This window comes from Mesoplodon densirostris, chromosome X (assembly GCF_025265405.1).
Source record: "Mesoplodon densirostris isolate mMesDen1 chromosome X, mMesDen1 primary haplotype, whole genome shotgun sequence".
NCBI lineage: Eukaryota > Metazoa > Chordata > Mammalia > Artiodactyla > Ziphiidae > Mesoplodon > Mesoplodon densirostris.
Window position 1 is genome coordinate 122,616,391 of NC_082681.1, and position 23,501 is coordinate 122,639,891.

At 38.4% G+C, this 23,501-nt stretch overlaps 1 protein-coding gene across 4 annotated transcripts in view; it reads left to right on the top strand.

Moving 5' to 3' along the window:
• SCML2 (Scm polycomb group protein like 2) overlaps positions 1-23,501 on the top strand; it is a 102,543-nt gene that overhangs the window by 17,727 nt on the left and 61,315 nt on the right. For all 4 annotated transcript variants that reach the window (XM_060086642.1, XM_060086641.1, XM_060086637.1 and 1 more), the window contains exons 2-5: positions 13,932-13,977; positions 17,230-17,298; positions 22,160-22,230; positions 23,044-23,278. In XM_060086642.1, coding sequence (XP_059942625.1) covers positions 13,956-13,977; positions 17,230-17,298; positions 22,160-22,230; positions 23,044-23,278 — 397 coding nt within the window. In that variant the 5' untranslated portion in view covers positions 13,932-13,955. The remainder of the gene's footprint in view (positions 1-13,931; positions 13,978-17,229; positions 17,299-22,159; positions 22,231-23,043; positions 23,279-23,501) is intronic.

A 23,501-nucleotide genomic window follows, 5' to 3' on the forward strand; every position in this document is an offset into this window, starting at 1 on the left:
TTGAAAGATGTTAAGTATCATTTGGAGTGTTTTCCAGTATACTTTAAAGTTATTTGAAAAGTAATGTTCATTATTCTCTTTATTTTTTATTAATTTGGTAGAGTTTCATAAATCTGTTCAAATGAACTACATTGTCTTTGATGGTTACGAAAAGAATTAAACTATAGTACTCAATAATTTAAATACCTTTGTATATTGCTTGGCTTTAGATTGGAAACTCTGATTTGAGATTTTTTGTGCTGAGGTTTTGAGAGGTTGTAGAAATGTTTAAATGGGTAATTTACTGACACCTGCCTCATGTTTTAAGCATTGTCAGGGATGTTTAGTTTTCTGGTCACTTCAGATTGTGGTTTATTGCATGCTTTTCTGTAATCTGTTGTCTAGCAGGGATTGTTGTTGTCATCATTTCCATTATTTCTTGTAGGGCCAGTGTTAGAAACCATAAATCTAGACTGCTGTGATAATAGGAACAGGCTGTAACCTGACCCAGTTCTTTTGTCAGAATGTTGCACTGAGAGCTGCCTGCGGTAAATTGACATGCCCTGCTATTAACTTCAGTCCTCTGCAAATGTCCTGGGCAACAGGTCTTTGGGCCATTAGCCTGTGGCTGTGCTTTAAAACCTTAGGAATTTACAACTATAAACTGGGATTTTGGCAACCCTTGACTTTTTTCATTTATCTGTTTTCTGAATGACTCACTTCTTAACTAAATGCATAGCATTCACATATATTGTTTTAAAATTGTAAGGGATTAATTATTTAACTTGGAGACTATAATTTATTTATTTATTTGGCTACGTTGGGTCTTCATTGCTGTGCGTGGGGTTTCTCTGGTTGCGGCGAGTGGGGGCTACTCTTCGTTGAGCTGCGCGGGCTTTTTATTGCAGGGGCTTCTCTTGTTGCAGAGCACGGGCTATAGGCGCGTGGGCTTCAGTAGTTGTGGCACGCGGGCTCAGTAGTTGTGGCATGCGGGCTCTAGAGTGCAGGCTCAGTAGTTGTGGTGCATGGGCTTAGTTGCTCCGCGGCATGTGGGATCTTTCTGGGCCAGGGCTCGAACCCGTGTCGCCTGCATTGGCAGGCGGATTCTTAACCACTGAGCCACCAGGGAAGCCCTGGAGACTATAATTTATTAGATAAATTAAAAATTCTTGAAAATAGTTGTTTTCTTCTTGGGTTTGCTTTAACACAGAAAAAGATTAATTTCTAAGTCGTTGGGGGTAGACTTTACTAAAGCATAATTAAAGTTGCTCCTCCAGAAAGCTTGATTTGATACATCCTCACTACTAAAAATGTTCATTCTTTTAAAAAAATATTTATTTGTTTATTTGGCTGCACTGGGTCTTAGTTGCAGTCTGCGGGATCTTTTAGTTGCAGCATGTAGGATCTAGTTCCCTGATCAGGGATCGAACCTGGGTCTCCTGCATTGGGAGCGCAGAGTCTTAACCACTGGACCACCAGGGAAGTCCCTAAAAATGTTCATTCTTAATATTGACTATTCACAGTTCAGAGATGGGATCTTATTTTTCAAAGTAATTACAACATTAGAATTTAGATTTTTTCTGATTATATTTATAAATATATCAGAAAATGGGGAAATTTGAATACTAAGTAAATAGAGTAGATGCTTGTGAAATCTTAAAATGATGAATCATGTCCAATTCAACAAGTTATGTATAGCTGTGCAATGGATATCCTACAGTTGTCCCTCTGTATCTGTGGGGTATTGGTTCCAGAACCCCCTCGGATACCAAAACCTATGGGTGCTCAAGTCCCTTATATAAAATGGCTTAGCACAATCGGCCCTCTGTATCCGTGGGTTCTACATCCATGGATACTGAGAGCCAACTGTATACACTTCTGTAAACCTGTTAAGATAATCATCTTACCAGGAGCAAATTTTTAGTTAGAAGAGCTAGCTTCTCTTTGTCAAAGGAAAACATATAGCTATAATATATTTCAATTAAGTCAAGTGCTTTTGCATTTAGGTATAAATGTGAAGTACTTCTTGAAATGAAAGTAATAAACTATTTTCAAGTCAAAATGAAAAACTTAAAGGTGTTATTTTATGCAGTTAATTTAGACTTCTCTATCGTTTTCTTGCATATTGACTGAGCAATAAAGAAGAACTTTTTTGTTTGTTTTTCAAATTTGAAAAGTGTCTTTATAACAAGATAGATTAAAAAAGAAAAAAAGTTCTACCTGTGCTATTTCATCAATAGTTTTTGGTGAATTATGTGTGTGTATAACTTTAGTCACTTCTTTCAACCTTTTCTTTAAAACTACCAGCAGACATATATGTAAACCTCTTTTAGCCTTGAAACTTCTTATACTATTGATTATGCTCAAAGGGATGTAATGAAATATTTTTGCAGTTAAATTATTTTGTGTGTAGGGACTGTGTCTTTTCCCTTTTTTGTGAATATTGGTTTAAAACGCATGTTTTAGTTCAAACTGCTATGTAGTTGCAATTTATAAACTGAATTCTGGTACAGCATAGTATATCTAGTTGTTCTTCTCCCTGGAAAAATACCTGTAATAATAACACATTTGTACTGGGGCCTGTCTTTTTGAGACTTCAAACATCCTAGAAATCAAATTCAGAGTAAGAAAAATGAAGGTGTATCAGATGTTGGGAAGGAGGGAGATGTGGGGAGTGGGGGACTATCTCATATCTCACAGAACTTTCTCCTTGGCCCACTGATCTAGATTTGTGTGTAGACTAAGACAGCAGAGTAGACATTGCAGAAAAGAATGGAGAACAATGACAGCCAAAAGAAAACCTCACCAAAATTATTTTAAAAAACCACAATGTTCTGGGACTATATGGTTTATGCATAAGTATACTGTAGCACAACAGATTTACTCATTTAGCAAACATTTTGGAGGCTCTACTATGTGATAGACATGGTGGATAGACACTGCAGAATACAAAGGTGAACCAGACATGGTACTGCCCCCAAAAGCTTATCTAGTAGGGGAGATAAGGCATGCACACAAACACAAGAGAAGCAATTTTAGCATAATGGCTTAGCATTCATGGACCTAGGTTTTAATCTAGCTGGGGGATAATTGTACAGGTCTTTGAGCTTCAACATCTTTAACTTTCAAATGGCCATTAATAACAGTATTAACCGTACAGGCTTGTAATAGGCTTTAGATAAGAAAAATGACTATAAAGACCCTAGTAGGGCACCAGACATTTAGCAAGAGGTCAGTAAGTGACAGTTCTTAGTATTTATTATTTACCACTGCCAGCACCACCATCAGTAGACCCCAGGGACCATAATCTTTATTTTCTCCTGCCTTCAAGGATCCATTCTGTGCAGGGTGCATGGTGTGTATGTCTCCTTACTTCTCCCTTTCAAAGTGTGAACAGTGTATTGTATCCCTGTCTTTTGGTGCCTGACAAACTTAGGTTTGAATCATTTTTCTTTCACTACCAGCTTTCCGAGCTTCAAGAATCAACAGAACTTGGTAACTGATAAGATATTGGACAAAGGAGGAGGGGACTCAAAGATGACTTTTAATTCAGAAAAATTGGGAGTTTGTGATGTCTAGAATAGGAAGCAGAGGAAGAAGAGCTCATTTTGGAGGACAAAAGAGTTTGATTTTTTTGTTTTTCTGATTTTTGGCTGTGCTTCTCGGCTTGTGGGATCTTAGTTCCCCAACCAGGGATCGAATCCAGGCCCCCTGCCGTGGAAGCGTGGAGTCCTAACCACTGGACCACCACGTAATTCCTGAGTTTGATTTTTAAAAATATGTAGTATTTGAGGTGGTTGTGAGGCATTCAGACTGATGTTCATTTGGCTAGAGTAGAAATTTTGGAGAGAGATTGGGACTAGAGGTGCTGATATAGGAGTTATGCACATAGGGATGTTGCATGAACCGTGGAATAGAACGAGATTCTAGACTCTAAAAATTTGTAGAATCTAGAGGAAGAGACTGAGTGACTACAGAAGATCAACAGCTGGGACAGAAGGAGGAAGTAGACACAAAGAGATAATAGAGGTAGGACCACCAGGTCCTACCTACATATGAGGCTCAGAGAGGAGCGGTGTCTTAGGATGAGGGTTGATGGATCTATCACAGAGGGTTCCTGAAATGTCAAGGGGAAGTAAGACTGAAACACTGTAATTGGGTTTGTTGTCTGGGGGGTAACTGGAGCCTTGGAAAGCAGTTATAGAAGTGGGGAGGTAGAGGCCAGATTGCAGAAAGTGAGGTAGCCCAGCAACTCTTTGTGTTATGGGTGTTATTATATTTATTACCAAAAACCCTGGTCATCAGGAAACGGTTAGTCTGGTAAATGTATAATATAGTTGAGAATTTTTCTACACTGATAAAAAATTCAATGTTGTCTCAATTTAAGGTCACTTTACTCTTTCAAAAAATGTGGATTTTAATGTCTGTCAAATGGGAGGTTGAGTGAACAAGTGAATAATGAATGCTTAAATTTGGACTTTATTCTCACCTATGGGACTTCTGTCCGGCACATATGGCAGCAAACCTTGCTGTTGGTGAGGGAACAAATTTATTTTTTTCAGCTTAGCATCTGTATTTTGTTTATTTTTATATTCTCTCAGGTTGAGATTCTGTAATTCCATCCATTTTATAACATCTGACTAATGGCCTAAAGTCGAAAAGGGCCCTGGGAAATTTCTTGCTAGTTCCTGCCCTTGTCAAAATGTTGCCCCTAGTTGACTCTTCGGGTAGTGGTCTCTAATTAGAGACTCAAGGTGTATTACCTCATCTTCAAAACAAAACGCAATGGAAAGGCAAAAAGAAAAAAAAGCAAACAAATAATGGAAGAGCCCTGTAATCTTAGAATTATGGACCCATTAACTTGCTAAATAGTCCTTTAAAACTGTCTTTCTCAAAAAAAAATTGTAGAATTTTCTCCAGAATCAGATAAGAGCAATAGGAGTTTTAGGTTTAATAATTCCACTTTAATCAGTGTTTTACATTGTTTAATCATACTGAGAAAATGGTTTAAAACAATGCAAGACTTTCAAAGCATTTATTGATCTATTATCAGCCCTTAATTCTGTTATAAGATACAATCTGCAAAACAAATGGTTTTGTAAAAGACCCCAGTCTATCTATCCTTGTTCAAAGCCTGCTGGATACAACTACTAGATTTAGTGTAACTGTGGTCTTGTGGTAAAGGAAATAAATGTCAATGTCAGACACTATAACCTACTACTTTTTTGGGGCTTATACTTGAATTTTTGGATTTATTTTTAAAAATATTTTTGAGCACAGTGGATGTGCCAAGAGGTGTTATGTGATTCAAACACACAGTACCAGGTAATCTTTATTATTATTATTATTTTAAAATATTTATTTATTTATTTGGCTGCGTCAGGTCTTCGTTCAGGCTTGTGGGATCTTCGTTGCGGTGTGCTGGGATCTAGTTTCCTGATCTAACCCAGGCCGCCTGCATTGGGAGCGTGGAGTTTTAACTGCTGGACCACCAGGGAAGTCCCTGGATTTTTTTTTTTTTTAAATGCAGCGAAGTTGCTCCTTATGTACATTTAGTGAAACAACTTCCCTTAGTGCTGGCAAAAATAAAACAAAGCTTTTAATTTTTCTCTCCGATGTAACATGGAGAACTACTTTGGGGGTCTTATTTGAGTTTTCCTTAAAGTGCTGAGGCAGTTCAAAGTATATTGAGAGCAAAGCTAAGCTTTTCTGTAGTTTCTTCTGCAGACCACCATTGTGGAAATGAGGTATATCTTTATTTCTAAAAGAAGGTCAGGCTCCTAATATTTTCCAGAAAGGTAATAGCTGTGCTGTCTGTGTATCTGGTATGTGAGTCTTAACTCCACAGTATATCTTTATTTGAGGCATTCTGAGGATTCACCTATGAATTGATGCTATCCAGGGTTTACCAACAGATTGTGGTGTAGTCCTTTAACTCCTATAATCTCTGTCCTTCTACTGCGACTGAAAGACATAGGTGAATTACATTGTAATGCTGGGGCATTATAACAGGGACAATGCAACTTTTATTTTTTCTCAAATTATAGTTAAAGATACTTCCTATTAAATTAGCCAATATTCCTTTACATCAGAATCTGTACAAATTTCTCCTAGTATTCAGTCCTAGGAAAATGTCTATCTTTCCCATTCAATTTGTATGTGCTTTTTTGTGTGTGTGGCTGCATTGGGTCTTCGTTGCTGCGCGCGGGCTTTCTCTAGTTGCGGCCGGGGGGGCTACTCTTCGTTGCGGTGTGCGGGCTTCTCATTGCGGTGGCTTCTCTTGTTGTGGATCGCGGGCTCTAGGCATGTGGGCTTCAGTAGTTGTGGCTCGCGGGCGTAGTTGCTCTGTGGCATGTGGGATCTCCCCAGACCAGGGCTTGAACCCGTGTCCCCTGTATTAGCACTGTACCACCAGGGAAGCCCACAAAGACCATTTTAGTTCACAAAGAACCTAAAGCTATTTCCAATACTCACCAACCCTAAAGGAAATAATATATTCATGAATAATTATACCTCAGAGTCATCCAACATGGGGTGACAGCAAGTTTTTTTTGGCTTTAGCTAGAATATATAGGCTTTCGGATAATGCTGGTTGGGGATGGTGGCTGCTTTCTTTGGTAATTATATGTCTGGGCATTACATATATATATATATATATATATATATATATATATATATATATATATATATATTACTGCTTAATTTAAGAGTGCCTTAAACTTAGCATTTGTTTCTTTAAACAGCACCTTTTTAGTTTATACTTTGGAAGAGAATAAGTAATGCTCAGGAATCAAAGTAGGAATGTAGTTCCACTTTATAACGTAATTAATGTTGTGTTAATGCTAAAACTCACTCACCTTGGGGTGTTTTAATTAGGACAGATGGGATGGGATAGAAAACAGTCTTTGAGCTTCCAGTTGTTCAGGATACTGTGCTAGATGCTGTACCTACACTATCTCATTTAATTTCATGACTACATTTAATTTCATGACCACACTATGAAGTGTAGATGGTATTAGCTTTAATTTACACGTGGGAAAACCCAAGACTCAGGGAGATGAAGTAATTTGTAACGGCTTTAAGCACTAGAAATAATATTTCTGTGTAATTGTTATGGCTACCAGTAACCATCACAGTAACCATATAATTTGTTAAAACTTATGTGATAAGCCAGGATTGCATATACAGAGCTTCTTAATAATATAACAACATTTAGGGATTATTTAAAAAAAAACTGTCAGGGTACATCCCCCCCACAAATGAAAATAACTTTCTCTGATTATTTAATATATACCATTGTAAAGAATTCAAATCATACATAAAAATATAAGGAAGAAAATAAAGGTCACCTAAAATCTCACCACCCTGTGATGCAGAAAAGGAGGATCACCAAAATATTTTTGTATTACTTTATACAAGCTTGTGCAAAATTTTATACAAATAGAATTATATCACACAAAATATATTTATAATGCCCTCTCCCACACACACCCCATCATCTTTACCCTCCCAGGTAAGCCTTATTAACAACCTAGTATATGTCCTATGTTTCTCTCCATGCTTAAATAATCTTTTACTCATATAATCCTATAGAGACCTATATATACATTTAGAGTGAGATTTTAGTTACTAACAGAACCTTTGAGTACTTTTTTTTTTTTTTTTCCGGTACGAGGGCCTCTCACTGCTGTGGCCTCTCCCGTTGTGGAGCACAGGCCCCAGACACGCAGGCTCAGCGGCCATGGCTCATGGGCCCAGCCGCTCTGCGGCATGTGGGATCTTCCCGGACTGGGGCACGAACCTGCGTCCCCTGCATCGGCAGGCGGACTCTCAACCACTGCGCCACCAGGGAAGCCCTGAGTACTTTTTTTTAAGTGCAAGGCTTTGTGCTAGCTGTGAGAGAGCTACAGGGAAGAGTAATTCTCAATCACTTTACAGTCTGTGAGGAGAGGTGAGCAGGTAAACAACTCCTATTATGTAAGACTTGCTTCCATATCTGCTCCACAGCCTGGGAGCCCTGCAGGGGAGCTCCCAGAGGGCAGAGGCCTTGTCTTGTTGATTCTTATGGGCATAAACCCTTGACACATGGGATTATGCCCACATGTCTGTAAATAAATGTCTGTAAATAAAAGTCATGTGTTCAAGTAAAACAAAAAAGATTATTCTCTTTGCAGGTTTAAATGGATTAGCTTTTGTAGTTTGAGAGCCCAGTAGAGAAACAGTTGGTGTATTTACTTTGTTTCTTTGGAATGGAATTACCCATTTTCCCATCAGAGAGTTTGACTGGGCATTTTTCTAACAAGGAGGATGCTGTAATGTTTTGCTGTACAGTTTTGTCTGTATAGTGCATGGCACTTTGAAGTTTAAGATAGTTTAAGTAGTGATACTTTTTAACACAGAACTCTTTATTTGCTCAAAAGTAAGTTTAAGCATTCACTTTGTACATTTGGTGCATAAATTGAATGAGAATTTACACATTCGCATATGCCAAGTATAGAACTTGGATAGTAGGAATATTGGAGAGAGTAGGAAATAAAATAAGTCTCCAGTGAAGTTTATGATTTTCAAAAATATTTGAAAAGAAATATTGTTTTATTAAAGGTTGGTGAGTATTCACTCAGGTGTTCAGTTTGAATCTACCTGTGCCTAGCGCTGTTCTAGGTGCTGTGGAATATATATAAAGGAAATAAAAACAGGGCAGGATCATATTCTCTTAAAGGGAAAACTACATTGGAATGATTGGTGCGGTGGAACATGGAAGCTACATGGCTCAAGAGGGAAGACAGTAAAGGCTGTTAATAGTGAAAAAGAGTGCTTAGGGCAAATGATTTTGATTTTATCCTGACCCTGAAAGAATCCTTAAATTACCACAGTGGACACAAGCTCACTTTTGATGATGTCTTCCTAAAAACTCACTGCACTGTAACACCATAATGACTGAAAGGGAAGGCTTATTGAATCACTGACTCATTTCCTGAAGAGTTTGGGTTCTTTTTTTATGTTGAAGTCTTTTTTTTGACATGACTTCGGACTTCATAAGAGGATATGTCTGCTCAGTGGTGCTGAATGACTATGATAATTGAAAAGGAAACGTTTCCAAACTCTGAAAGAGTTGATTTTATCTAATATGGCTAATCTCAAACTAAAGGGTTCTGGAATTCTTCCTGTTTTTATCTAGGGATAAGTAGAATATTTTATTCTTTGGTCTGTGGTTCTACCTCTAAAGTAAGTCCTTTGGATTCCAAAACATTGGTTTTGAAGTTAAGAATATTTGCTTTGCATTTAACTCTAAGAAGGTTCTATTTTAATAGGAATACTTGTTTTACATTACCCTCAGCAATGAAAGAGAGTTCCAGTTCCTCGTCTTCACCAACATTTGGTAGTGTCAGTCTTTTTAATTTTAGCCATTTATGTGGTGGTATATCATTGTGGCTTTAATTTGTGCTTCCCAGAATACTAATGATGTTGAACATCTTTTCACATGCTAGTTGGCCATTTATGTATCTTTTTTATCGAAGTGATTGTCCAAATCTTTTGCCAATTATGTTTTTATTGGGCTCTGTTTGCCTTTTTAAAATTGAGTTGTCAGAGTAGTTTGTATATTCTGGGTACAGATCTCTTATCAGATATGTGTTTTGCAGATATTTTCTCCAATTCTGTAGCTTGTCCTTTTATTTTCTTAGCAGTGTCATTTGAAGAGCAGTTGTTATTTTGAAGTCCAATTTATCAATTTTTTGTTTTATGTGTTGTGCTTTTCTGTGTCATATCTAAGAAATCATTGCCTAACTCAAAGTCACGAGATCTCTGTGTTTTCCTCTAGAAATTTTATAGTTTTAGGCTTTACATTTACATTTATGGTCTATCTCAAGGTAGTTTTTGTCTGTTGTGAGGTAAGTGTTGTTTTTCTTTTTTTTAAATTGAAGTATAGTTGATTTACAATGCTGTGCCAATCTCTGCTGTACAGCACAGTGACTCCGTTATACACATACAGACATTCTTTTTTTTATATTCTTTTCCATTATGTTTTTTTTTAAGATTTTTTTGATCTGGACCATTTTTGTTTGTTTATTTATTTAAATTTATTTGGCTGCGTCAGGTCTTAGTTGCGGTGCTCAGGCTTCTCTAGTTGTGGCATGCGGGCTTAAGTTGCCCCACGGCATGTGGATCTTAGTTCCCCAACCAGGGATCAAACCCTCTTCCCTTGCATTGGAAGGCGGATTCTTAACCACTGGACCACCAGGGAAGTCCGTCCATTATGGTTTACCACAGGATATTGAATATAGTTCCCGTGCTAGTAGGACCCTGTTGTTTATCCATCCTATATAAATAGTTTACATTTGCTAATCCCACACTCGCAGTGTGGCTTTTTTTTTCTTTATTTTTTTTGGCTGCATCGGGTCTTAGATGTGGCATGTGGGATCTTCGTTGAGGTATGCGGGATCTTTTGTTGTGGCACGTAGGCTCTTTGTTGCAGTGCGTGGGCTTCTCTCTGGTTGTGGCATGCAGGTTTTCTCTCTCTAGTTGTGGCGCGTGGGCTCTGTAGTTTGTGGCATGCGGGCTCTCTCATTGAGGCGGGCGAGCTCAGTAGTTATGGCCACGGGCTTAGTTGCCCCACGGCATGTGGGATCTTAGTTCCCCGACCAGGGATCGAATCTACGTTCCTTGCATTGGAAGGCGGATTCTTTACCACTAGACCACCAGGGAAGTCCTCAGCATTTGTTATTTGAAGACTTTTTAATGATGGCCATTCTTTTTTTTCCCCACCCAGCTTTATTGAGGTATAATTGACTAATAAAATTGTAGTATATTTAAAGTGCACAAAGTAATAATTTGATATTCATATATAGTGTGAAAGGATTTCCACAATCAAGTTAATTAACATATCCATCACCTCACATATTTCCTTTTTTTTTTTAAGAGTTCACATGTAAATAATACCATGTAGTGTTTGTCTTTGGCTCATTTCATTTAGTATAATGCTCTCCAGGTTCATTTGTATTGTCACAAATGGCAAGGTTTCCTTCTTTTATAAGGTTAAATAATGTTCCATTGGACATATACACACCACATTTTCTTTATCTGTTTATCTGTCGTTGGACACTTAGATGTTTCCATACCCTCACTACTGCAAATAATGCTGCAGTGAACATGGGAGTACAGTTATTTCCTTGAGATGATTTCGTTTCCAGTGATGCCATTCTGACCGGTGTGAGGTGGTACCTCATTGTAGGTTTTTTTTTTTTGTATGTAGATATGTTCCAGCACCATTTGTTGAAAAAATAAGCAAAAAACCAAAACCATCCTTGGTCCACTGAATTACCTTGGCGCTTTGTTGAAAATCTATTGACCGTATATAGGTGGACCTTTCAGGGCTCTCTGTTCTGTTCCATTGATCTATATGTCTGCCCTGATGCCAATACTACTCCATCTTGATTAAACAGTACCTTTGGATAAACAGAAAATTTAATCATGGTTAAATCCAGTTTCTCTTGTGATTAGAAATCTTCCAACTTGTGAACATGGTACATGGATTTCTTTATTTAGGTCTTCAGGAAAAGAGTATAAAAAAGAATGTATATGTGTGTATAATTGAGTCACTTCGCTGTAGAGCAGAAACTAACACAACATTGTAAATCAACTGTACTTCAATTAAAAAAAAGATAAAAAAAGATTTGGTTTTAATTATTTCTAAACATATATTTTCACCTTCTAGGATTTACAAAATCACTTACTCAACTAATGGGAGGAATTGATACCAGTTGAGATTCAGAACTCAGTTATGGGTTAGAGATTTTAGAGAAGGACATAGGAACCTGGGTATATCTTCTGTGTGACTCATCCCTCAGTTTTTTTGAACTGAATCCCTTTGTGTAGTAATGGGACTTAACTTTAATGTAATTCACAGCTTTTTACTTTCTGACTAGTGTTGGTTAAGTGCCTTTGTTCCCTACCTGGATTACAGCTTGTCTCCCTTTACTTTCTGCTTCGATTCAGCACCCTCTGTATATTTCACTTTTTCTTTTGCTGCTATGGCTATAGTCCTTAATTGACAGCATCTTCCCAGTGGTATCAAATAGCCAATCCATTTAATTATTTCAGTCTGACTTTCAGAGGCGAAGTCTGGGAAGGAAAGGTAATGCTTTGCAAGTCATCTGTGTATGGGTGGCTCCTGAGAGACTTGAGAGGGAGATGAGAGCCCAGAAGAAACCTGAGCAACTCCAGCATTTCATAATCAAGTAGAGGAGGCAGGCTCTTCTTTAGTGTCCACTCATTTTGTACCTTCAGCCTGAAATTCCTCTCTCATTCTTCTCTGCTCATTGAAATGCTCACCTTTAAAGTACCAGTTTACCTACCATTTCCTCTGAGAAGGCTTCTTTTATATTCCCAGTTCACAGTACCTCCTAACTTCCCAAAGAGCCTGTATTTTATCCTGCTTTGTTAGATAATTATTTATTTATTTATCTGATCTGATAATTAAATCTGATCTTTTTTTCTATGAGTTTGTTTCTTTCTTTGTTTTTAAAGTGTAATTGACCTACAACACTATGTTAGTTCCTGTTATACAACATAGTGATTCCATATTTCTGTACATTTCAAAATGATTACCACGATAAGTCTAGTTACAATCATGATCTGTTACCATACAAAGATATTACATAATTATTGACTGTATTCCCCACACTGTACATTTCATACCTCTGACTCATTTTTTGCAACCGAAAGTTTGTACCTCTTAATCTCCCTCACCTTTCTTTCTTCCTCCCAACCCCTTCCCCTCTGGCAACCACCTGTTTGTTTTCTGTATCTATGACTGTTTTTGTTTTGTTATGTTTGTTCATTTGTTTTGTTTTTTTAGATTCCACATATAAGAAATCATACAGTATTTGTCTTTGCCTGACTTACTTCACTTAGCATAATACCCTCTAGGTCCATCCATGTTGTTTGCAAATGGCAAGATTTTATTTTATTTTTTATGGCTGAGTAATACTTCATTGTGTATATATATCACATCTTCTTTATCCATGCATCTGTTTATGGATGCTTGGGTTGCTTCCATATCTTGGCTGTTGTAAATAATGCTGCATTGAATGTAGGGGTGCATATATATTTTTGATTAGTGTTTTTGTTTTCTTTAGATAAATACCCAGGAGTCGGGTTGCTGGATCGTACAGTAGTTCTATTTTTAATTTTTTGAGGAGTCTCCATTACTGTTTTCCATAGTGGCTGCACCAATTTGCATTCTCAACAACAGTGCACGAGGGCTCCCTTTTCTCCACACCCTCACCAACACTTGTTATTTGTTGTCTTTTTTTTTTTTTTTTTTTGTGGTACGCGGGCCTCTCACTGTTGTGGCCTCTCCCGTTGCGGAGCACAGGCTCCGGACGTGCAGGCTCAGCGGCCATGACTCATGGGCCCAGCCGCTCCGTGGTATGTGGGATCTTCCCAGACCGGGACACGAACCCGTGTTCCCTGCATCGGCAGGCGGACTCTCAACCACTGCGCCAACAGGGAAGCCCTATTTGTTGTCTTTTTGATAATAGCCATTCTGACAGGTGTGAGGTGGTATGTCATTGAAGTTTTGATTTGCATTTCCCTGATGACTAGTGTTGTTGAGAACACCTTTTCATGTGCCTATTGGCCATTTGTATATCTTCTTTGGAAAAGTGTCTGTTCACATCCTCTGCCCATTTTTTAATCAGGTTGTTTGTTTTTTTGATGTTGAGTTGTATGAGATATTTATATATTTTGGATATCAACCCCTTATTGGATATATTATTTGCAAATATCTTTTACCATTCAGTAGGTTGCTTTTTCATTTTGTTGATAGTTTCCTTCACTGTGCAAAAGCTTTTTAGTTTGTTGTAGTCCCATTATAGCTGATTTGTAATAATACCACCATTCAGAAATGTATTACGTTAAAAGGAGGTAGTAATTGATTTTTCACCTTGTAGGAAAGAACACCAGAGAGGGATACCATGGGGCGAACAGTGAATGAAGGTAAGATTTACTTGTCTAAAGATGATAAATATTTTCAGTTATTCATTGGGAATGATTATCTTTTGGTAGATTGAATGTTTGGGGAAAAAAAGCCTTTTTAAAAGTAAAGTTATAGAAGACGTTAGGTGCTTAGAATTGGAATTTTAGAACTGAATAGCTATTAAAGGTAATCTTGTCTTCCCTTCTTAGTTTTATAAATGAGAAAGCTGACACTGAGGGAGGTTAAGTGAACAGGTCATATAACAATCTGTGACAGCCAAGATCACAGTCCAGATTTTCTTACTCTAATATGGGTGATTTAAAAAATGCTTCATCCTGTCCTGCTCTAGTGAGAAGTTTGCTCACTGTCCCATGAATATGCCACACTCATTTGCACTCTCTGTTTTGAGTTCTATTTTCTTTCCCGTTAATACATTCTTCATACCTTTGTTGTTCTAAATCCTGTTCTTCCTTCAAGACCCAGTTTAAGTCTTCTGTCTCTCATGACTTTTTCTCTGGCTGCATGCTGAATGTTGTGCTCTGCTATTTCCATTTTTGTCAAGTGTATTAGTTTAGTATAGTCTCTGTACCTAGATTCTTAGCTTCCCTAGAGCAGGAACCAGGCCTTTATAATTTCACTTTCTTTCCTATTAGAAAATCTTACTGTAGAACTATTTAGTAAATATAAATGTGTACTGTCTTCATACTAGCCAAATTATTTAAATAGAGAGCAGCCCATACATCCCTTTCAAGTGTTCACGTATCTTGAAGAGTCACTCAGTCATAACCGGAAAGTAGATCTGTTACCTTAAATGGTATACCTGGCATCATTCATAGATTCTTTTTTTAAGAAGCTTGTCACTTGACAATTCAAGCATCAGTAAGGGTAAAACAGCAATAGATGGAAACACATCAAGTGTGGTTAAATTCGTTAGTTCATAATGATACTAAAAAACAAAACAAAATTTATTTGTCATCTGTGGAGAATGGTAGGGCTACAACTCTTTTTTTTTTTAATTTTTAAAATTTTTTGGCCGCACTGTCATGTGGGATCTTAGTTCGCCAACCAGGATCGAATCCATGCCCCCTATATTAGAAGCACAGAGTCTTAACCACTGGACCGCCAGGGAAGTCCCACAGATACAATTCATTATCTTGAAAACTAGAAAATAAAGGAAAAGAACAAAGTGTTGATTGTGACTTCCCTTTGTGAGCTCTACCTCAAGGTAACTGAATGGTTGAAGAGGGGAGGTTTCTCTCTATAGAAGTTTTCTGGCTAATAAAGACAGGATGATAATTAGAATACCTCCATTTTTCAGCCACTAATGAACTAATGGATCTAGGCAATAATCATCCATGATGGCTCATATCACAAAAAGAGAGAGAACTAGGTATATTAGGAACCCCTTGTGAGAAGTACCTATGAAGTCATCTTCTCTCCTCCTCCCAAAAAAGCGAAACCTGAATCTGGTTAAGCTCTTCTGGCTCGAAATAGCAGTACGAATTTAGAGAAAATATAAGGACCAGAAGAACTCAGCATCATGAGGAAATAGTCAGCAAACTCCAGACTGGAAAAATCTGAACTGGTATCATCGGCAAAAAAATTGCTAGGGGAAGGGGGAAAAAGAAGGAGGAGGAGGAGGAGTTTATAGATCAAAAGAAATTTAAGAAATGTATCTGCCATTGCTCTGTATGGACTTTATTTGGGTCCTGATTGAAACAGACACATTTAAAATATTCAGGACAATGGGGAAAATGAGAATACTGACCACTTATTTGATAATATTAAATAATTTTGGTTAATTTTTCAGCATAATAATAGTATTATGATTAATTTTTTTTTTTTTTTTTTTTTTTTTTTTTTTTTTTTGCTGTACGCGGGCCTCTCACTGCTGTGGCCTCTCCCGTTGCGGAGCACAGGCTCCGGACACACAGGCTCCGCGGCCATGGCTCGCGGGCCCAGCCGCTCCGCGGCATGTGGGATCTTCCGGGATCGGGGCACGAACCCGTGTCCCCTGCATCGGCAGGCGGACTCTCAACCACTGCGCCACCAGGGAAGCCCTATGATTAATTTTTAAATGAGTCATTTAAGAAATATATACTGTAATAAATGTGGATGAAATACATCTTAGACTTGTTGAAGTCCCAAGGTCCAGTACTGTTTGAGTTCCTCAGCCTAGCACAGAGAAAAACTTTGCCTAGTCCATTGAATTACATTGTATTCTAGCTTCCCTTTTTTTTTTTTTTTTTGTGGTACGCGGGCCTCTCACTGTTGTGGCCTCTCCCGTTGTGGAGCACAGGCTCCGGACGCGCAGACTCAGCGGCCATGGCTCATGGGCCCAGCCGCTCTGCGGCATGTGGGATCTTCCCGGACCGGGGCACGAACCCGTGTCCCCCGCATCGGCAGGCGGACTCTCAACCACTGCGCCACCAGGGAAGCCCCCCTTTTGTTTTAAATTCTCAAAAGCATGCACTTTATTTCTGAGGCACATTAATCTGAACATTGTAAGGATCAACTCAGCTCATTTTGGTTTGTTCGTTCATTCATTTAACAAATGCTCAAGGGTGTTCTGTATGCCAGGTCCTTTTCTAGGCACTGAGGATACAGCAGTGAACAAAGGAGACAAAATAAAATTTAAAAATTCCTGATCTTTTGGAGCTTACGTTTGAGTGAGTGAAGTGAGACATACAATAAACAAACAAGCAAATTATAAGGTACATTATGGGCTTCCCTGGTGGCGCAGTGGTTGGGAGTCCGCCTGCCAATGCAGGGGACACGGGTTCGAGCCCAGCTCTGGGAAGATCCCACATGCCACGGAGCGGCAAAGCCCGTGTGCCACAGCTGCTGAGCCTGCACTCTAGAGCCCTCCAACCACAACTGCTGAGCCCATGTACCACAACTACTGAGGCCCATGTACCTAGGGCCCGTGCTCCGCAGCAGGGGAGGCCACCACAGTGAGAGGCCCGCGCACCGCAACGAGGAGTGGCCCCCGCTCGCTGCAACTGGAGAGAAGCCTGCGCGCAGCAACAAAAGACCCAACTCAGCCAAAAATAAAAATAAATAGATAGATAAAGAAATAAATAAAATTTAAGAAAAGGTACATTATATATTGGAAAGTGAAGTCCTATGCAGAAAATGCGGATATTAATTATAAAATTAAAACTGGCTTCTATTAGAAAATAGTTTTAGTTTATGGTTTTTATAAGTACTCTTTCAAACTGTTGCTCTAGCCTTCTGTTATTTCTCACTATTTTCTTTCTTTTTTTTTTAAGAGTCAATGGATGCAAAGAAGGAGAATCAAGAGAAAGCTCCTCAGTCAGGCACATCCTCTGTGCAAAACGGTAGGTTTTAAATTAGTTCAGTACAACATATTTTTCTTCCTCACTCAGTGTTGATATAAACTCCTCTCTTACTGCTTTTGATATAATCTCTGTATAGTAAGCTCCTGTAAATATAAAACCTAAGCAATAGGAAAGGTCAAAAAGATAGTATTTAATTTTGGAAATTTTACTTTGGTTTCACGGAGAGAGGGATTAAGTTAAAAGATAACCCTGTATTTCAGTGCAAATGTTGCCAAATTAAAGATATATAGTTACTAATTACCATGAATTACCAATTTAAAATAATTTGATTATTGATAAAAACGCTTCTAACACTAGAGTCAATGTGAAAGTCCTTTTTTGATGGTCAAAAGACAGTCCAGTGGATTAAAGCTTAGGCATTGAGGGGGGTCTGACAGACCTGTTCTAGAATCTTGGCCTCATTCTTTACTGGCCTTGTGACCTTGGGCAAATTACTCAACATTCTTAGTCTCCTTTTTCTCCTGTGTAGCACAGGGATAATACTACTTACCTCGTGGAACTATTAGAATTAAAGAAAATGAGTGTAAAGCACCTAATACAATGCCTAGGCTTATAGTAAATGTTCAGTAAATGTTAACTTTATTTGTGAAGTCTGAGTTATTAATTCATGTTTTAAGTTTTTTTATTGTGAACAGCATGTATATAGCACTACATCAGAGACTCAGGAGATAGAATCTGACCCATTGCACCTGCTCTTAAGGAAAATGAGAAAGTAAGTCATACATAGACAAAAGGCTGAATTAAAAAAAAATACTACAGGGCTTCCCTGGTGGCGCAGTGGTTGAGAATCTGCCTGCCAATGCAGGGGACATGGGTTCGAGCCCTGGTCTGGGAAGATCCCACATGCCGCGGAGCAACTAGCCCCGTGAGCCACAATTACTGAGCCTGCGCGTCTGGAGCCTGTGCTCTGCAACAAGAGAGGCCGCGATAGTGAGAGGCCTGCGCACCGCGATGAGGAGTGGCCCCCACTTGCCACAACTAGAGAAAGCCCTCGCACAGAAACGAAGAGCCAACACAGCCATAAATAAATAAATAAATAAAAATTAAAAAAAAAAAATACTACAGCAAACTTACTGTGTTTACCAGAGATTTCCAGGCAAACCTCTTGCCCCTTGTCTTTCTGTTGTACCTGCCCTGCCAGCCCTACTCTTGGAGTAAGTAGTTCACCCATGACTTTCTGTTCCTACAGGAAGATTGCCTATAGAGGTAATCCCCATGGAGTCATTCTTTCTCACTGTAGCTGTGTCCTCAGTGTTTCCTTAGCTCTCTTTCCCATTGGCCTTATTTTGTTCCTCAGGTCTTCCTTCCAACCCCCAAAACCCTCCAAAGGAAATGGAGGCCATTAGGTTAGAATGTTCTTCCTTATCCCTACAAATTCCTTTCCATTTTTTTAATATAACAGTTTTATTGAGATATAATTCATATATCGTACAATCCACCCATTTCAAATATACAGTCAATGGTTCTCATAGTACATTCCCAGAGTTATGTAACCATCACCATAATCAATTTTAGAACATTTTCATCACCCTAAAAAGAAATCCTGTACCCAACTAACAGCCACTCCCCATTTCCTCCCAGTGCCTCTCCCTAGGCAACCACTTATCTACTTTCTGTCTCTATAGATTTTCCTGTTCTGGAAATTTCATGAAAATAAATTTGAAAAAATATATTCTTAAAGGTTGAAACTAATAACTTTTCAAAATTCTCAAACTCTCTGTTTGAGAAATTCTGATTAAAAATGATATTACTTAATCAAATTGACAGACATCTGCAGATATTTCTCAGGGCTCTCACTCTAACATCTCATTTCAGAAATCAGTGAGTGACTGCTGGAAGGTAAGCTCCAGGAGAGCCAGGATTTTTGTCTGTTTTATTAACTGCTGCATCTGCAGTACCTAGTACAGTGCCTGACACATACTAGTGACCTTCTATGGGAATCCATTGATGAATAAGACAGACATGATTCTTGCTGTCTTTGAGCTTAAGTAGACATTAAACAAATGCCCAGTTACAGTTGTGATAAATGCTATTAGGTATTGGGTGCTGATCATTCAGCTGAGAAGCTTCAAGCTCTAGATATTTTGCCCATTTTCTTTACATGGGCTCTGAACCCAAACCCAGCACTGGTAGAAGACATTATGATTCTGATTTACTCTGGAGAAGACGGGGGGGCCTCATAGATTATGTTCAGTTTGCTGAAAGGTGTTTGCGTTAATGTATGGACTAGAATAGAGTACAAATCAAACAAGAAGGACCATAGACGTGCAGGTAACAGTCAGATCACAAAGTTGTGTATGTACATCTGTCTCATGAACAGGCCTATCAGTTCCCAGCGCTCCTTTCTGAGAGAGGGTAAATCCACCCTCCACCCACCCCCGCCAGATCTGTCAGTGAGGATAAGATGCAGAGGCAGACGGGAACTTCATGCTTGTCTGTGACTTTGACTATTTTGGCTCCTGGTCAGCAATTCCAGCTGTGATATTGTAGATGTATCAAATCTAAATTAGTAAAGCCTTTTGCTATGTGTGTTTCCCCCATGTTATTGGCAGGCTCTCATCATATGGGCAACCAAGCTGAACGGTTCTGTGGACTAAAAATTTTTGCCTTATGAATAAAGAAAAAAATTAAGGCTCCAAAGGTTAAATTAACTAGCAGTGCAATAGAAAATAATCGTATTACGGAGCACTGGTATAAAGGATTTACTAGTTCAAATTATAGCCCATTAAGACACAAATGGTAATAGAATATTTAAAAAATTGTGTTGGATAAAGTATTTTCCAATGTCATTGAAAAATTTTGCAAATGTAACTGGTTTGTGGAAGAGTCTTAATTAAGTTTTTTGAGGTATAATTGTGAAATGGTTTTGATTTCTCAGTCATTATTTTCAACTTGTACTCCTTTCTTCCTGGTATGGTGGCTCCTTAATGACATCCTAGTCAGATATTTTCCCCCATTCATGTTTTATTTTGTTCTTCTTTTGTAATGCTCTCCAAGGTCATATGGTGGTAGAGCTTCACTTAGAACCTTGGGTCTCTTGATTGTCAGGTTAGTGCTTAGGAGGTCACTGAAATAACTTGGTCAGTTAAATTTTGGAGCCACAGATCTCAGTTTTCACTTTTAATAAAGCTATCCAGTATTCTTAAGTTTAGGCACAACTATGACATTTAGTTTTAGAATAATAACATAAACCATTTATTGAGTTACTTGCATGTGTACTACTTCACTTAGTTCTCAAAATACCTTATACCATATGTATTACTTTCCTCATTTTATAGATGAAGGAACTGAGGCTGAGAAAGTGAAATGACTTGCTCAGGGTCACATAGTTAGTAAGAGGCAGAGTCTGACTGAAAGGCGGCAGGTTCAGCTCCAGAGCCTGTGTTCTTGACATTCTGCTGCATACCTTTCAGCACTGTGGTAGTACTTGCTTTACATTATCTGGAAGAAGAATTAAACCCAGTATTTTTTTTTTTAGTGGAAAAATCTCTATAAGGGTATACAGTGTTACATATGACATGCTTAATACCATATATAATATGTGTACATACACATATAAATGCATACTTTCAGGTAACAGTGATATTCTGAAGCTGGCTCACATCAGCTTGGGAGAGCCAGTGGTACACATTTCTTCCCAACTTTGTAGTTGGTGACTTTACCTTGGCACCTTGCAATCAATCAGCCATGATGGTAGTATTTACACCACAGGAATCTGCAAACACTACCAGTCAGGCTTTTTGTTTGTTTGTATTTTCTGGAAAGTTGGCTGTTAAACATTTATTAGCAGTGTGTAAGTGGAACTGTTATATCCTTTGAAGGATATATAAGAGGCTAGTAACACAGATTCCCCTAGGGAGGGAACTGTCGAACCCAGTATTTTTATAGTGAGGAAATTAGACAAGAGTATAGAAAAAACCTCATGGTTGATGAGAATTAAACTTTGTATGAATTAATAGTACCTTTAATACTGCTATCAAGTCTTTCAGTGTCTTGGCAGTGTGACTGGCACAGTGAATTGAAGTGTCCAGGCAAAGTATACTGCTTTCTGACCTTCTCTTCTAGCATTATAATATATCATGAAGACTAAGTGAGAGAAAGGACAGCAAGAGTTTGTAAAAAATATAGATAATTACAACAATGCATATCAGTCATTGCACTGATGACTGGTTTCTGCTTTGTTCTGCTACCATATTCTTAACACCCTGGATGGGGATCTAATAGTCAATTGAGAAACAATGCTGTTTCTCAGAGTTTTTCTTTCCATAAAGTATTGCTTTATTTCTGCTATACCATACAACTGAACACCTTTAGATCCCTGTGAAAAACAAAGAAACGCCTTCACAGTAATGGGATGAAATGGTAAAAACACGTCTTGAGTAAATTTATATTTGAGACATATGAGTAGAATTTGCTATTACTCTATAAAAAGTCCTTTAGTTATTTCTAGAGTTCACATTTTCAGAATCACTGTGCTTCAGTCTTCATTTCATCAAGATGATCTGGATTGTAATTTATATCAGAGCTATTATTATCAGGAAGTTGTCTTATTTTTTATTTCCATGCTGGTAGTCAAATGTAGATCAGGAAATTTGAATCTGTTCTTTAAGAAGTATTTCTTTGAAGAGATATGGAACTAAAACCCATTTTATTCCTGAAAGTTAGTATACATCTTATATGTATTAATGGGAATTCCCTGCTGGTCCAGTGGTTAAGACTTGGCATGTTCACTGCCGTGGGCCCAGGTTCGATTCCTGGTCGGGGAACTAAGATCCCATAAGCTGCATGGCACGGCCAAAAAAAGGAAACAACAAAACTATTTTTGCGTGTTTTTTTCCAGATGATTTTCACTGGGAAAATTACTTGAAAGAGACTGGATCTTTAAGTGCTCCTTCGGAGTGTTTCAGACAGGTATGCCAAAATTCTGTAGATGTCCTGTTGTATATATTGATGTAAACTATTAACTTGTTGAGGGGTGCCTGTGTGATTGTTAGGTTCTAGTAGTGTGAGGAGATAGTGGGATTGTGGTAGTGCTGCTTAAGAACCAGATGGTCTCTTTGCATCCATTCATTAAGAATTTACTTTATGTCAGATCTGGAGAGAAAGACAGACATGTAAATAATTAATTATGAAAAGTGTGGTAACTATACTGGGAGGGCTTACAGAAGAGGTGGCTATCTGAGGTGGTTGGGATGAGGGGAGGGATATTCCAGGCAGAGAGAACATCCAAAGCAAAGGCATGTGGGTGTAAAAGAACCTGAGTGTTAAGGGATGGTATGGGATGGCTGAAGCACAAAGTGGGTAGAAGTGATAGTATGGGAATGAGATTAAGGTGCGGTGGCTTTTAACCTGTACTGAGGATTTGGACTTTATGTTAGGCAGTGGTGAGCTGCCGTTCGGCTTATTTTAAGGGGAATGGCCTAATCATATTCTTATTTTAGAAAGCCACTCAGGATGCATTTTTGAGGCTGTATTTGGGTTGCCTGGAAGTGGGCAGATGAGTAAGACCAGCAGTGGGCAGCCAAGTCAGGCTGCATGTCAAGCCAAGGAGAGGGTTTGGAGAAGATCTTTTTCTTAACCCTTATAACTCTTACTTTGTTCACCAACTGCTGTGACTGTTACTTAAAACGTTCCTCGCGTGTTCTGGTACATAACTGACCATTTGATTTTCTTATAGTTGATGCGTTTTAACAGAATTTTACTTATATGTGTGTATATATATAGTCCAAGATTCCACCAGCTAATGACTTCAAAGTTGGTATGAAATTGGAAGCCCATGACCCTCGCAATATGACTTCAATATGTATCGCCACAGTCGTTGGAATTACTGGTGCCAGGCTACGTTTAAGACTGGACGGTAGTGACAACAGAAATGATTTTTGGCGGCTTGTTGATTCTCCGGACATACAGCCTGTTGGGACATGTGAAAAGGAGGGGGACTTACTTCAGCCTCCACTGGGTAAGGATAAACAGTTTTTAAAATAACATATTCTTGTTAATGTAATATTCAATAGAAATAATTTTAACTGGCCTTTTAAAAATCTCTTCTTCTGGGCATTCTTACAAATAGATAGTCAGGTGGTTACTGTGGAGAATGTATGAGAAAGTAACTCAGTACCATATGTTATAGAGTTTCACCTAAGTACATATTTGGCATTTGTGTGCTAAAGGTTCCCCACTCC